General features: G+C 38.8%; 1 protein-coding gene across 1 annotated transcript in view; it reads right to left on the reverse strand.

The window, feature by feature from the left end:
* Nucleotides 1-16057, reverse strand: part of Lnpep (leucyl and cystinyl aminopeptidase) — an 88060-nt gene that overhangs the window by 33105 nt on the left and 38898 nt on the right. The window contains exons 2-6 of the mRNA XM_021186305.2: nucleotides 10022-10862; nucleotides 6561-6699; nucleotides 5261-5392; nucleotides 2911-3031; nucleotides 2132-2286 (exon numbers count right to left, since the gene is read on the reverse strand). Coding sequence (XP_021041964.1) covers nucleotides 2132-2286; nucleotides 2911-3031; nucleotides 5261-5392; nucleotides 6561-6699; nucleotides 10022-10862 — 1388 coding nt within the window. The remainder of the gene's footprint in view (nucleotides 1-2131; nucleotides 2287-2910; nucleotides 3032-5260; nucleotides 5393-6560; nucleotides 6700-10021; nucleotides 10863-16057) is intronic.

The raw sequence follows: 16057 nt of genomic DNA on the forward strand, positions 1-16057 counted from the left end.
ATATACATCATGTTTTATATAGGTAATGATTTTTTTTTCCGAGACAGGGTTTCTCTGTGTAGCCATGGCTGTCCTGGAACTCACTCTGTAGACCAGGCTGGCTTCGAACTCAGAAATCCACCTGTCTCTGCCCCGCAAGTGCTGGGATTAAAGGCGTGTGCCACCACCGCCTGGCAGTAATGAAAATTTTAAGCTTCTTCATTAAAGTGAAATTCCTTAGATAATGAAATTATCTGATCTAATATCAACTCTGTAAGATTACTTTCCATATTATATATATAATCATCTATGACAAGTAAAGACTTTCATATTGTCAGAGGGTCGGCCTGGATTTCATGCTTTTCTTCCATTACCTGAGTTTCAAAACACATGATTCTGACTAAAATTTAAGTAACATTCCTATAGAAACCTGGCATGTATGTATGCATGCACGTGCACACCCCCACACACACCATAGGCACACACACACACACACCACAAAAGAAGTCAGAGAAATCTTTCAACGGTTTCTTATATATAGTAGTAAGAAGAAGGAAAAAGGTAAGAGACCTTCCTAAATAACATATGTTCAAAATGCTTTTGGGTATGAAGAGATGGCTCAGCCATTAGCACTTACCCTGCAATCCTGAGTACCTAATTTTGGACCTCAGCACCCATGTAAGAAGCCACCATGTAATTCTCTAAAAACTGTCTGCAATCCCAGTTTTACAGACATATAAACAGGTAAATCACTGGGGTCTGTTGGCTCCCAACCTCTCTAAAATATGAATTCTAGGTTCAGAAAGAGATCCTGCCTCAGGACAGGTGGAGAGTGCTGGAAGAGGACTCCCGATGCACTGTCACAGACAGAAACACACACACACACACAGACATACATACATGCACGCATGCAAGCACCCACGTTTGCAAAAAAAAGTGGTCATGGGGTATGCAAATTTGTCAACGTGGTATGGGGCTTATTTCACAACAGTAGCAAAAAATAATGTTATTAATAAAACAAAAAATTACATTTGAGAGTTGCAATCATTTATTTTTCAAAGGTAGTATCTTAAAAAAACTGTTTAAGGAAGATAAGTTATAAGCCCCAAACAGAAGATAAAATAAATAACATATTCTACAGAGTTAGAAGAAATCTCACAAAAGACCACTTTTCTTTCAGCTCATGTATAGCAGTAAGTATATGCTTGATATATCAGCTTGCCAAGAAGTTCTTCCAAGGGTCTCAGCCATCTATAGATGATGTCTGAGTCAAAGTTAACTGGCCACAGCATTTTCTAGTCTTTCTTCACATACAGCGTCTTCACAGCTTCCAAACCCACTGAAAAGCATCTCATATCAAGGGCTCAACAGAGATAATGTGTTGGAAATGGGAATGTTCACAAACATTTTTTCTTCCTTTTTTCACCTTATACAAAGAATTCCTTCATTCTACACTAGGGAAAGCTCCTTCTTCCACATTAATAGAAAACCAAGTTGTAGCAGGAAAAAAGAAAAAGAAAATTGGTCCTGACAACTGTGATTCAAGAATCGTTAGTAGAAAGCTGGATATGATAGCCCACACCTATGAAATGGTACTCAAGAGTTGAGTTGAGAGAGGAGAAATTTAGCTACACAGTAAGAAGGTTCTGCTTAATAAGGGAGACAGGTGTAACTGAGGGAAAACACTCTATCTTACCAGGTTTCACTGAGAAGCCAGTAATTGTTAGACATGGCACAGATAAGTATTATTTAGAAAAAAAAAAAACCTGATTTTCCAAGGTTGGAGAATTTAGCTCAATGATATAGCACTGTCTAGCAAAGACAAAGTCCTGGGCTTGGTCCCAGCACTGGGATACTAAAAAAGATAATCTGAATATACAGTTATTCTTCCAGGCTTAATGGTATCACAGCTGTGTGAGTTTGAACAAATCATTTTGTAAATTTGTCTACCTGTAAAATGGGATTATCGCCCACCATAGGGCATTTATGAGATGAGACAATGGACATGAAATGACTTAAAGGTGAAATTCTTCCCTTTGTCATTTTATATAATAGCAATATTAAAAACCACAAAATAGTAATATGCTTAGTAACATACAGATATTTACTAAACCTCTAGGGAGTGAGATATAACGGTGCTTGTTGGTGATACCTGATGTGCCAGTTCGTGAGCAATGATTTTAGTGACCAGTTTTCTGTCTGCTACTGAAGAAGTTGCATTGTCATACAGAAGAGTCTCTTCTCGGAATGTAAGCAGGCCCCAGTTTTCCATTGCTCCTGCTTCAAAGTCAGGAATGGCCACCAAATCTGGACATGTCAAGACAGAAGAGATCAACTTCTCATCTAAAGAACTCCCTAAGTCAAGTCCCTAAGTCTGCCCAGTAAAAGGTCTTTCATGATCCTTAACATGCTGAATCTTCCTGTCCCTAAATGCTCTAACCTGAATATCTAAATGCTCTGTATCTGAATGAATATCAGCTGAGGAAGACCTGATCAGCAATTCCACTGTCCCCTAACAAGGACAAAGACAGCCCATTTCCTTCACAATGAATCAGATTAGAGTGAACACAACCAAGCCCAGTCAGAGCCCCACTTTGTTCTTCAGAACCAGTGTCACTCCAAACAAAACTTATATCTTCTCCTCCCATCTGAATCGGAAATTTCTTGGAAGTTACAATTTATCAAACTCCATATGGAGCCTTAAGCAAATTTCTACAACCCCATAAACTTAAGTTATCTAAGTAATTTTAAGTCTAAGTTCAGATGTATAGATTGTAAATAACCATATACAAATAAAATTTTTACAGCATTAAAAATTTCGTGGTTTTCTTTTAAAAATATTTGGCAAAGGCCTTTTTAAAAAAAATTGTTTATGAAGCAAATCTTTGTTATAAATTACAATGAAAATCAAAGGAACTATCTAATTCTTACCCAATTTCTTAAGTGGGTACTGAATTTCAAAGTAATTTTGATAAAACTCAAGGAGCTTTATAGTTGTGTCCAAGGCATGGTGAACTTGACCAATTTTTTCTGGTACAGCATACACAGAAACCTGAAGAGAAACATAATCCATGGTGTCAAGGCAGGTAAGATTAAAATGACATGCCACTCAGCTGAGCACTGTTAGGACCAGCAAACAAGTCAATTATACCCATACTTACGCAAAAGAATTACTTAGTGTTTTAATTTTTTAAAGCTTTCTCCAATATCTCAAATAAACTACTGTAGCACACCTCAGAGCAAACTATAAGCACTGACCCTAATGTAATGATACATTCTTACACTCTTATAACTCACAAGTGCTCTTATTTATGAATTGTGAAGATGGGTTATATGCAGCACAAAACTAAGGTGTTAATCCTTTTTGGTGCCTGTTATTGTGCCTGTCATCCAGTAGGCACTAAATATATACTCATAAGTATATATTAACTTCACTTGTTGGCTTGCTTTGATGGATCATGTAATAAAGAACAGTCACATCATGAGACACTCTCACTATGATTCAGGTCTCACCTTGCTCATTCACTTCAGACTACACACTCAGAAGGAAATCATAGAATTACAGAGATTAAATACCTATCCTTTCTCTATTTGGAAGATAAGTGCACAGTTTAAGTAATATGATATGATTATAAAAGAAACTGAAATTTGACCAAGTGACACAATTATTCTCAATTCTGGCATACAATTAGGAGAAAGGGTTTTGAAAGTTTTCCTTTCTAATTTTTTTCTTTTCCTTAAAGAACATGTGCTTTTAACTTCTTAATACATAGTTATCACCTGCTCATTATATTTATACCAACCTTATTCTAAAAAATAATAAAACAGTGGAAAATAAACAAAGAGAACAATGTGTCTCAGCAAAAAAGTCTTTTGCTATTTTGAGGTCTCAGAGATTTAAACTATAGCCCCACACATATGAGGCCAGCACTCTACCACAGAGCCTCTTTTTACTTTTTAGTTGGCCACAGGGTCTCATTAAGTTCTCCAGGCTCAGTCTTGAACCCATTTTGTAGCTCAGGAATGTCTTGAATCTGTGATCCTCCTGCCTCGGCATCCTAAGTAGGTGGGGTTAAATGTCTTCACTACCATGCATACCAGGGGAGAAATGCCTTAAACAATATTTTGGGTTGGGTAAGAGAACATCAATTACTACTGTATGGGGATTTGGGGTGCAGCTCTGTGGTACAGGAGGTGGTTAGCAGGTTTAAGGCTATAGGTTGAAACAATTTAAAAAATAAAGAAAGGAGGAAAAGAACAACAAACAAATAATATCCTAGTAACAGTCAAATGAAAGCCCCCTGGCAACTAGGCCGTGGCAGTTATAGTCTAAAGGCTTTCTTGCCATCTAGTCCAAGAACCCTTTAAGAGACTTTATAACTACAGTTATGAGGGTCCCTGGTTACTCATGGCAAATATGACTGAAGAACAGAGGATTTGGTAGGTTTAACCTGTTTGTGCCTTTAAGTAATAAAAACAAATACGAGCCAACAAAAGCAGGCCCAAACCTTATCACCTGCACTGAAAAGCAGTAATAGAGCCTGTAGGATCTAAAGGACACACTGGCCTTCCAAAACTGAACACATTACCAAAAGCATAGTGCCTTGCATAAAGAAAGTGTTGAGTTTCTTCCTAATGACTGATTAGATGCACCAATAGGAAATGAAATCACAAATGTGGAAAGTGTACCAGGATGCTTGAGAGACACTTGGGATATGTCCTGGCTAGTTTTATGTCAATTTGACACAATGAAGAGTTAACAGAAAGAAGGAAACCACTATTGAGAAAATGCTACCATAAGATTCAGCTGTAAGGCATTTTCTTAATTAGTGATTAATAGAGGAGGGCCCAGCCCATGGTGAGTGGTGCTATTCCTGAGCTGGTGGTCTTAGGTTCTATAAGAAAGCATGTTGAGCAAAGTCATAGAAGCAAACCAGTAAGTAGCACTCCTCCATGGCCTCTGCATCAGCTCCTGTTTCCTGCTCTGTTTGAGTTCCTGTCCTGGCTTCCTTCAGGCTACTGATCATCATATTCTACAGTACAGTTCTAGAAATGTCAGTATGTTATCTTACTATAATTCTCACAAAATAGGAAGCCTGAAAACTACTACCTTTCAGATAGCAAATGAAGAGTAGTACGCATGAGTTAAGTGAGAGTGGTATTTCTGGTATAGCATGTTAGAATCTGATCTAAAAGCTTGTATTCATAAGGCAACGACCAAGAGCCACCAGCACCCTACTATACACCAGCTTTCAGACAATCAGAGCACGGATGGACATACCAGAGTTCCATTTACATCCTGACTCAGGTTCCTCATCTCCCCTACAATGAAAGCAACCAGGTATGTGCTCATTTTCACACTTTCAGAAAACTCATCTTGAATAAGTCCTTCTTCTGCAGGGACCGATGACTTCTATAGCCAAGAAAAGAAAAAATGATGACAGTTCTGTAATTAAAGGAATCAATGACAAATACACTAAGAAACTAAAAATTCATGAAGTAATAAATAGATATTTTAATTTTTCCACACAAATTTCTAGATAATGGTTTCAGTTTCTTCTCTTGATCAAGAAGATACAGAGTATAATGAGAACCTCAGCACAACTCTCAATATATTTGTTACCTGTAGCAATTGTTCTGTCTTCCAATTGTAGCAAAATTCAAATCCTTCCCCATTCCCTACCTCCATAACCTGAGGATCATTGACTTCAAGAGGGAACTGTAGCTAAAACATTCCCTGACATGATCTAGTGCTCCATGGAGTACCCCCCAGGAAAAGTTAGTGGAATCAAAAGCATTAAGTCACTAGAGAACTCTGTCACAGACTAAAGGTGAAGAAATGCCAGGAACTCTCAAAATTTCCCAACCATGAATCAGGTTTTGCTTTGGGTTACTGTGAAGTAGGAGCCCACCTCTTTAAGAGACAGATTAAGGTGATGAGTTGACTATGACAATGAAAGCTCATGCTGTCTGATGTCTATGGGGGTAGATGGTAGATGGTATTGCCTGCTACCTGTGGCTATTTCTCACCTCTAGCCATAGAGGTTCTAGGAAGTACCACACTGGCTGCACAGGCCATTCAGGCAGACACAAAAAGAACAAAGTTCTGTTGAGCATAAAACTCCTCTACTTGGTGTTACCCCTTCTACCTCCCATGCAACTAACAAGAAAAAGGCTCCTGTTCTTGTCCATTTCCACATGACAACAATCCAAAGTTTCATTAGCCAAAACACTAAGAATGACCACAATTCCATAGTCTCAATAATGCTTACAAGAGCAAATTCATTATGGCTCAAGTAATTTACTCAGCTTATACTAGTTCATAGTGTTAGTACTTGTGCTACTGTAGAGCAGGAAGACACTTCACACTCCTTAGGCATGCATTCTAAGCCCTGCAGGGTCTTTTCCTTTCTCAAGCGTTCCTCAGACTGACAAAGTACTTTTCTTTCCATTTGTATTTAACTATTTCAGAAAGAATATATACATGTATGTTTCTAAATATCCCTACCAATAGTGAAGAGGAATCCAACTGATCTGAGATAAGAGATCTACCCAAACACTGCACCTTCACGCCCCAGTACCTTAGGCATATTTGATAACGCAGTATGGTGCTCATTCCTTGTGATCTTGATGATAAATGTGGCCTTAAATGCTGGTTCATCAAAACAAGGAAAAGCAGATCTTGCTGCCAGAGGTTCAAATTGAGTTGCTGCAAAGTACCTAAAAATAAATGCAAATTTGGTCCAATAGTTAGAGTGCCTACTAGACAGGGCATCCCACCAAGGACTAGGGCTATGAAGAAAAAAATACATTACAATTCCAGCCTCTAAAAGACCTACTATTAACTAAGGGGGTTGAGGGGGGCGGGGAGAGCAGAGGCCTAGAGGGGGCAGAATCTTCTTGCAGGCTTCAAATTGTATTTCTAACAGTGGAAGCACATTAGTGGGATCAAATGGTGTGAAACAAATTCTTCTGCAGGTGAAGACACTATAAAGAAACTAGTACCCAGCCTGAATGGGTCCTTGAATATCAAGTACACTTGATAAAGCACAGAATTGAAGAGTACACTTGAGAAAGACGGCAGCATAAGGAAAGAAGGCAATACGCGTCTACAAGCTGGAGCAGCTGCTAAGTGCAGTGGGATTCACCAACGTAGAGGCTTGAGTTTCTGATAGAAGTCCATAGGATTGTCATTAGCAACTACTAAACAGCTGGGTTCGCAACACTGAATCTCAAATCTACAATATGCATTTTCATGAAAATAGAAAAACCAGTTGTTCTTTAATAGCATTCTGCTTTCCTTTTTCCTTTTTAGAGATGAACAGAAATGGTCCTGCATGTGAAAATCACAAAAAGAAGCAGGGGCTAATGGTAGATTTTCACTCAGGAGAAAGTGATTTCCACTCGAAGACTACATAAGCAGAGTAACGGGGCAAGTGAGAGTCCTCTCTTATGCCAGCTTCTATGCTATTCACAGGCACTGTGGACACAGCACCCTCTGTGCTAGACTACACTTTTAGAAGATAAGCAGAAAAGAGAGCTTTGAATTTGGGGTCTACATTTATTAACTCCATGACTCTGTCAAGTCTGTAACCTACATCTCCGTTTTATATGTTACATATTATGGTTGACACAGGTTTCCCTGAACCAAGCTTAGGGTTTTGTCAGAATTCAGGAAAACTTTACAATAAAACTAACAAAACCACCTAGGTATACTACCTAGGTGGTTCTACATTGATGCTTACTACTAGTACTAGGTAACTACAACTCTCTCCACACGTAAAGTCATTATGTCTTTCCTGATAAGCATAGGCCCAGTAAAAGCAGAGTGAACTTCATCTGATAACCATGCTATTTCTAAAGTTCATTCCTTTTATTCATCCACTGCCAACATTTTCACCTGGTAAACAGAATAGGATAAAGTCTAATTATATCCCTACTACTCACATTAGAGAGGCCTATTTACAGACAAAAATTATATCATAATGTTCTTCTCTTTGTTTGAGACTGAATCTTAAATAGCTCAAATTGGCCTCATACTCACCATGTTACAGACAGACAGACAGACAGACAGACACACACACACACACACACACATGCCCCTTGACCTCCTTGATCTTCCTGCCTCTACCTCCCAAGTGCTGGGACTGCAACTGCATTCCTCATGCCTGACTATAGATCCTAAGATTCTATGTCATTGTTCAAGCAATATAACAACTATCTCACACAAGTCTATGAGAAGTCTACAGTTTGAAGACAATTACAATATCTTCTCTATTGTGAAATTTGATACCTATTCTTTCCTTGTGACTATGTTTGCTTTCAGAAACACTTGCTAAGCACGTATATCCTCAAGTCAGGACAGGAATTAGCTGGGAGGTGAGTAAGAGAATCTTAAGCACTGGCAAAAACAGTGTGCAAAAGAAACGAAGTATGAACTGGGGAAGTGGTTCAATACAATGGAAAGGTCTGAGTTCCCTCTCTGCTCCCTGACAGTCCTGGCAGACTATTATTATTTTATAATAGTAATTTATAAGCACTTTCATCCTTGGCTATTATGAATATATTAGTATTTCTTCGTGAATTTGACAGGGTAGAAGATTAAAGAAACATAAGATGTTCTAAGCAGTTTCTAGTATTTCAGTTCCCAATGAATACTGACTGCTGTTATGCTTAGTTGTAGGAATAGAGTGTTCAACATGACAGGAGAATAGGGGCTGTGAGAGAAAACAAAGGCCAGATAAGGAAGATCGTCAAAATGTTGGGAATAAGAACTGTAAAATGGCCGGGCGTGGTGGCTCACGACTTTAATCCCAGCACTCGGGAGGCAGAGGCAGGTGGATTTCTGAGTTCGAGGCCAGCCTGGTCTACAAAGTGAGTTCCAGGACAGCCAGGGCTATACAGAGAAACCCTGTCTTGAAAAACAAAAAACAAACAAAAAAACCAACAACAACAACAAAAAAAGAACTGTAAAATGTTTGTACATCGAAGGTGACCATGAGCACCTCTAGCGGAAACAAGTGCAAAGATAAAAATAGGCATAGATTATGTTGGCAGCAGTGTGGAAAGGAGGTAAAGTTTCCTGACCACAAGCAGTGTCTCTTCAAAGCATTTACAGACATTGTGATTTTCCAGGCAACAAGAGCATTGGTGGTATGTGGTAAGAATAGCTGCCTTTCAAGCAAGAAAAAATGCATCCCCCTAATTACTCTATCAATTTAAATATTTAATTATAGTGGGGCCAATATAAAAGTTTCCAGCAAAATTGAAAAAACATACAACATTGCTTAGGATTAATAATTTTCAGACATCCTGAAGGTAAGAATGATCTAAACTTGTATGTACTCTCAAGATAGACAATCATGTGGGTACTTCACTTTAAGAGGCAAATAAATGAACTTACATTCTGTTCATTTTAAACTCTCAGTTTAAGATACTATTTTAATTTCTCTATTTCTTAGTTTCAAGGGCCCACATTTTTCTAACATAACTCAACCCAGCTCATGCCTAGAATTTACACATCTACACTAAAAATCACTGAATTCTACTACACAGTATTAATTTTTCTAACTAGGTAGCACTAGGTCCAAAGATTTCGGGGAAATAATCAGATTAGACGAGATAACTCTGGGGCTTCTCTTAGAGTTCTGCTTGCAATTTTAGAGATTCCATACTCAAACTGACATTTTAAAAAGCTAACCAGTAAAGATTAAGGACATTAAGAAGGATATACATAGGCATATTTCATTCTCTCTTTCTCCAACTCACTAAGTACCTCCTTAAATCCTGCCTGCAAGTAGATTAGCCCATTCCCCTCACTCCTTACAGCTTCATGGAAGGATGGCAATATTCACCTTATAAAGCATGAAAAGCTCAAAAGAAGTATATTCTCCCATATTACCATTCTACTTTACATATAACTTCGTAAATTTGAAACTTCTGAATTTAAAATATCTATGGTGTAGACAAAGGGTCCTATTTGCATTGCAAAAGTTACATGCAGCAGAGCACAGAACAAGAACCATTTCAGAGTTTTACATACTTTTTCTCATTACTTTTATCTGTGTAGGTGATGCCATAAAACCCATAATAAGAGTTAGATATATTTGCTGAATACTCTATCTTCAGGGTATAATTGTGTCCTGTTAGGAGAGGTTCAGGGGCAACAACGGCGATTTGTTCATGATATGGATATTCCAGAATTTCAACTTGTTTTTCTTGACTTGAAACTGCTGACATAAATGTCACTCTTGAAATATTATGTCCTGTGCTATGGAGAATGATATCCCGTGTGTCTTGAAGAGCCTGAAGTGTAATTGTCACAGAACCCCTGAATGTCATTGAGGTTAGGTTTGGATGTAGGCTAAGTTCATAGCATAGAGGAATAATGGCAGTGGGAAGCCTAATTTGAGCCCATGGGAACACTTTCCCGTTTGTAGCAACTGGCTGGATGAGTTCTGCTGACTGGTTTGTTTTGTGGCAGCCTTCTTTGGTAAAGGTACATCTAGGCAGTAGATAAATCACCATGATTACAGAGACCGCAACCACAATGACAAAAACACAGATCACTAAGGTCCTGGCAGAGGGTACTGAACAAGTCCCATCTGGACTCTGCCTGTAGCCTGCTGCACTGTTCCGAAGGCCCGAGCTTCTGTTCATGAAGGACATGCCGAGCAGCTTTGCAGATGACTCATAATCCTCTTCATCCTCATCCATCTCATGCTCACCAAGACCGCGCACCAGAAGCCTCGAACCTCGGGGCTCATATTCAACTTCATCAGGTTCCAGAGGATGTAAACAAGGTTCTTTGGCTAAATCTACCACATCTGGTTCTTCTTCAAACATGCTGTTTTCAATCATGTTCCTTGGAAGCTGAAGTCGATCTACAAAATTAAGAAATAAAGATAAGACAGAAGTAGGGGAGAGCTCATAATACAATGTTTCTTGAAAACACCAAATTTAGTGTATTTTTAATCACTTGAGGATTTTTTTAAACACTAAGTTTTATTTCCATTTCAATGCTATTTGAATTAAATAAAGGTTTTATGGTATTCTTGAATTACTCATTATAAACCCAAGTATATATTTAAAAAAGCACAGTACAATCGCGAACCAAAACTAACAACAACAAAATAAAAACTATTAAGAGGGTATAAAGCTAATTGTTTTTCTAGTTCTATTCTATCACTGATTTCTCACTGCTGGTGGTCACTGAGTGCATAAAAATATATCCAATGGTGGAAAAGGTTGGTGACTGTACCTCTATTGAAGCTTACTGAGCTGTATAAAGGCTTGAGGCCTGGATCATTTTGGTATGCAAAATATATTTTTTTCTTTTTTAATAATTAAAGTATATTAATTTTTTTAAACAGCTGTGACTTCATAGTACTTTCCTTAATACAGTCCTACCCAACATTCTGGGTCCCTGGCTTGACTTTAGAAGATATTACTTGGCCATCTCTAACTGAGTCTGTCCCTAAACAGCTAGGAGTAAGTGGGGCCCAAAAGGAAAGGATGACACCCAGTGTCTTACGTCTGGGTCTGGACACCTATAATTCTTGGCCAAATACTGTAAAACCAGGTTGTGGGTCTCTTTCCTGTGTCCCATTCTCCCTCAGGCAAATCATAAACTGCTCTGCCTACTTCTAGGCTTAAAAGGTAACTCCTCAAGAGAATGGGCTATTTGTTGGGTAAGATGGTGGGTACGACTGTATTAAGGAAACTACTATGAAATCACACTGTTTTTTTTTTTTTTGTTAAATATGCATATACATACACACACACACACACACACACACACACATACAAGAGAAGGATGTTTCTGGCCCAATGCAAAATAAAAGCAGAAAATATCTTATGAAGTTTTGGTAAGCAAGAAACAGTAACACAGACAAAAAACTTAAAAAACAGGTCAACTACAGTTCAAACACCTGCTTTTTCACCTTCCTGTAGCATTCACAAGAACAACAGCTTCCATCTTTAAAAACAGAACAGACACCATGAGTGTCAGCATATCTTAAGGCAGGGAAGTAGTGGGAGCTTTCTAAGCTAGACCCCCCCCCCCCATACTTGTCAAGAATCACTGAAGAAAGGTCTGAAGAAGCAAAGGGGAAAATAATACTACATATCTCTCAGTAACTCAGAATTAGGATATTCAATATTTTACATTAAAAATCACACCTTTTAAGGGATTTCAAGAGTTTAAAAAATTGAAGTCATCTTTAATTTGTTCTCACAAGGTACTTTACAGTTAATTCTAATCTTCACAAGAGTTCTATAAAGTAACAAAATTAACTTTAAGGCATGAAAAAACAAACATAAATGGATTAATTTAATTTTAAAGTTATACAGGTATTGAATTGTACATTTTAACCCAGATGTAAAACAATTTATTCAAATTTTAATCTTCTCATTAATGTAATGCATCTTCTGACTCATGCTAATTTAATGAAAGGGAAGAGCTTTTAACAATTTGGTATCTGGTAATGAAATTTAAAATATTATTTCATCATCAGTAGACATAACTGACATTAATTAACATACAGGAAAACTCAATAAAGAATAAAAAAAAACTCAATAAAGAATAAATAGTGGTAACTCATAACTCACAAAATAAATGCACACTACTCATATTAAAGTTTACAACTGCTACTCAAAGTGCAGAATGAAGACCACAGTACCCGTATTACATCCCATCTTCTTACAAAAGCAGACTCCTTCCCTTCCAGGCAGGAATTTCAGGAGATTACCCAGTGATCTGCATGCATGTCAGAGCACTGATGGAATCCTACAGGCACCAACCACACTATTCCTAGATGTGCTCAGACCATCCAGACTGTCTTACCCTGAGAACAAGTCAGGTGAAATCTCTCCCTGACAGGCCTTTTTTTACTTAGTTCCTCTGCCTGGATGTCATGATTTCCTCTTCCTTCATTCAGTCTAGTAAACATCTGTTATTGTGTAACTAAACTCACTAGGACATTGTCAAGAAAACTCATTTTCTTTTAAGAGTTAACTATCATTCGTACTTTTGTGCACTTCTGATTTAGAGAGAAAAGAAACTGGAGTAAGATGGCCAACCATTTTCTACTTCTCCATTATGAAATTGGTAAAAATTATGCTACTGAGAAGTACTTAAAGAAATTAGGACATTCAATACTCAATCTCCTTAGTCATCAGGAAAATGCCAATCAAAACTAACCCTGAGATTCTACCTTATACCAATCAGAATGGCTAGGATCAAAAACTTAGCTGATTCTGGTGAAGATGTGGAGAAAGAGGAACACTCCTTCATTGCTGGTGGGATTGCAAACTGATACAGCCACTCTGGAAATCAATCTAGTGTTTCCTCAGAAAACTGGAAATAGTTCTACCTGAAGACTCAGTACTCCTGGGCATATACCCAAAAGATGCTCATATAACATATAACAAGGACACATGCTCCACTATGTTCATAGCAGCCTTATTTATAATAGCCAGCAGCTGGAAAGAACCCAGATGTCCCTCAACAGAGGAATGGATACAGAAAATGTGGTACATTTACACACATTTTGAAATGGAGTACTACTACAAATGGAGTACTCAACTATGGATCACTCAACCTTTCTTCAGTGATTCTTGACAAGTATGTGGGGGGGGTCTAGCTTAGAAAGCCCCCACTACTTCCCTGCCTTAAGATATGCTGACACTCATGGTGTTTGTTCTGTTTTTAAAGATGGAAACTGTTGTTCTTGTGAATGCTACAGGAGGGTGAAAAATACTCAACTATGGATGGGAGAAGGGGAGGGGAGAGGAAAGTGGGGGAGGGGAGCAGGACCAGGTATGGGAAGAGATAGAAGTCCAGAGAGCCAGGAGAACAAATAGAAATAAGTAGGGGGGTGGGGGTGGGGGGGTGGGGTGGTGGTGGTTGGGGATGGGTAGGGGGGGCATAAGGGGAGGATGGTGAACTTGGGGAACCACTAGAAAACGTCCCATCCTCCAGGGATGAAAGAGGCTTCCATGACCCAAAGGGGATTACATAAACCAAAATATCCAACAGCAGGGAGATAGAACTTGAAGAGACCACCTCCAGTGGATAGGCACAACCCTCAGTGGAGGGATGGGGCCACCCTCCCATCTCATACTTTTTAATCCAGAATTGTCCCTGTCTAAAGGAAAGGCAGAGACAAAAATGAAGCAGAGACTAAAGGAAAAACCAACCAGAGACCACTCTACCATGGGTTCCATCTCATCTGTAGACAGCAAACACTGACATTATTGCTGATGCCAAGTTGTGCTTGCAGACAAGAGTCTGGTATGGCCATCCTCTGAGAGTCTCTGCCAGCATCTGACTAAGACAGATGCAGATACTGACAGCTCAGAATTGGACTGAGCCCTGGGACACCAATGGAAGAGTTAGGGGAAGGGCAGAAGGACCTGAAGGGGATTGCAACTCCAGGAAGAACAACAGTATCAATTAACAGGACCCCTCAGAGCTCCCAGGGACTAAACCATCAACCAAAGAGTATACATGGGCGGGTCCATGGCTCTAGCTATATATGTACCAGAGGACTATCTTTTCTGCCATCAGTGGGAAGGGAGGTGCTTGGTCCTGTCGAGGCTTGATGCCCTAAAGAAGGGGGATGCTAGAGAGGTAACTCGGGTGTGGGTATGTGGGTAGGAGAGCACCCTCTTAGAGACAAAGGGGAGGGGGATGAGGTAGGGGGTTCGTGGAGGGGAGACTAGGAAGGGGGTAATATTTGAAATGTAAACAAATAGAATGAATAATAAATTAAAAAATAAAAATATCTATTTGAATAAAACTTCTACTCATTTATAGGTGTGGATTTAGCAAGTAGCCACCTGCCCACTCCCTGTCAATGGTATGTGTAGAGAACAGTAGTTACAATCTCTTGGTTGCTTCCAATATTGTTCCCATTGCCTTGTGATGGTTGGTTTCAATGGATATTTTGGGGTTGTATTAATTACTGCTCTAATGTTGTGATCAATGTCAAGAACAAAATCAATTTGAAGAAATGGTTGGGGTTTTGGCTTAGGATCCAGAGGGTTGAGTCTACTTTAGCTGGTAATATTGTATGACATGCCTACAGAAAAAGGAAGAGAAAGAGAAAGGGAGCAGGAAGTGGGATGAGGCTGTAAACCCAAAGCATACCACAGTGATGTACTTTCTCCAGCAAGGTTCAATCGCATAAAGGTTCCATAACCACCCAAAGAGCACCACCATACGGGGACTGAATGTTCAAACAGGGAAGCCCATGGGTGTCACTTCTTACTCATACCATTTCATTCATGCAATCTCACACTGAAATATTATTCAAAATTGTTTGTAAGCCCTTAATAAATTCTTAACCTTTCTGATGTGTTTGGGCTCCTATGAGAGATGAAATTATGCTCCTTAAGCATCTTGCTCACCCTATGCTTGATGCAATCATGAGCTCTAGTCAGCATGGCTTACTCAGTAAAAGTGTCTCATTGGGTAATATTAGTGCTTAACATTAGGGCATTCCCACTCATCTACTAGGATCCATCAGAACTTTTTGAGTCTGAATGTTGTCTTAAGGTTTCTATTGCTGTGATAAAACACCACATTTAAAGGAACTTGGGAAGGAAGGTGTTTAGCTTACAACTCTGAGGTCACACTCCATCACTGAGAGAAGTCAGAGCAGAAACCTGAAAGGAGAAGCAATGGAAGAGTGCTGCTCACTGGCTCCATCTTCCGGGCTTGTTCAGTGATTTTAGAACCACCTGCCCAGGGTAGCACTAGCCACAATGGGCCCTCTCATATCAATCATCAATCAAGAAAATACCCTACAGACTTGCCTACCGCCCAATCCTATGGAAGCATTTTTTTTTTTTATTATGATTCTTTCTTCCCAGATGACCATACCTTGTGACAAGTTGACATTAAAAAAAAAAAAAAAAAAAAAAAAATATACAATGCTTAATAACTATCAGTTAATAATTGTCACAGTTTCCTGAAAATATGATTATTTGCCCTGTCTTCATTAAATTTAAGAATTGGCCAGGCAGCACTCTGCCAAAATGCAAATAACTTATTTTTATAATTAAACCTCATCAA

This window comes from Mus caroli, chromosome 17, assembly GCF_900094665.2.
Source record: "Mus caroli chromosome 17, CAROLI_EIJ_v1.1, whole genome shotgun sequence".
In the NCBI taxonomy this organism is placed as follows: Eukaryota; Metazoa; Chordata; class Mammalia; order Rodentia; family Muridae; genus Mus; species Mus caroli.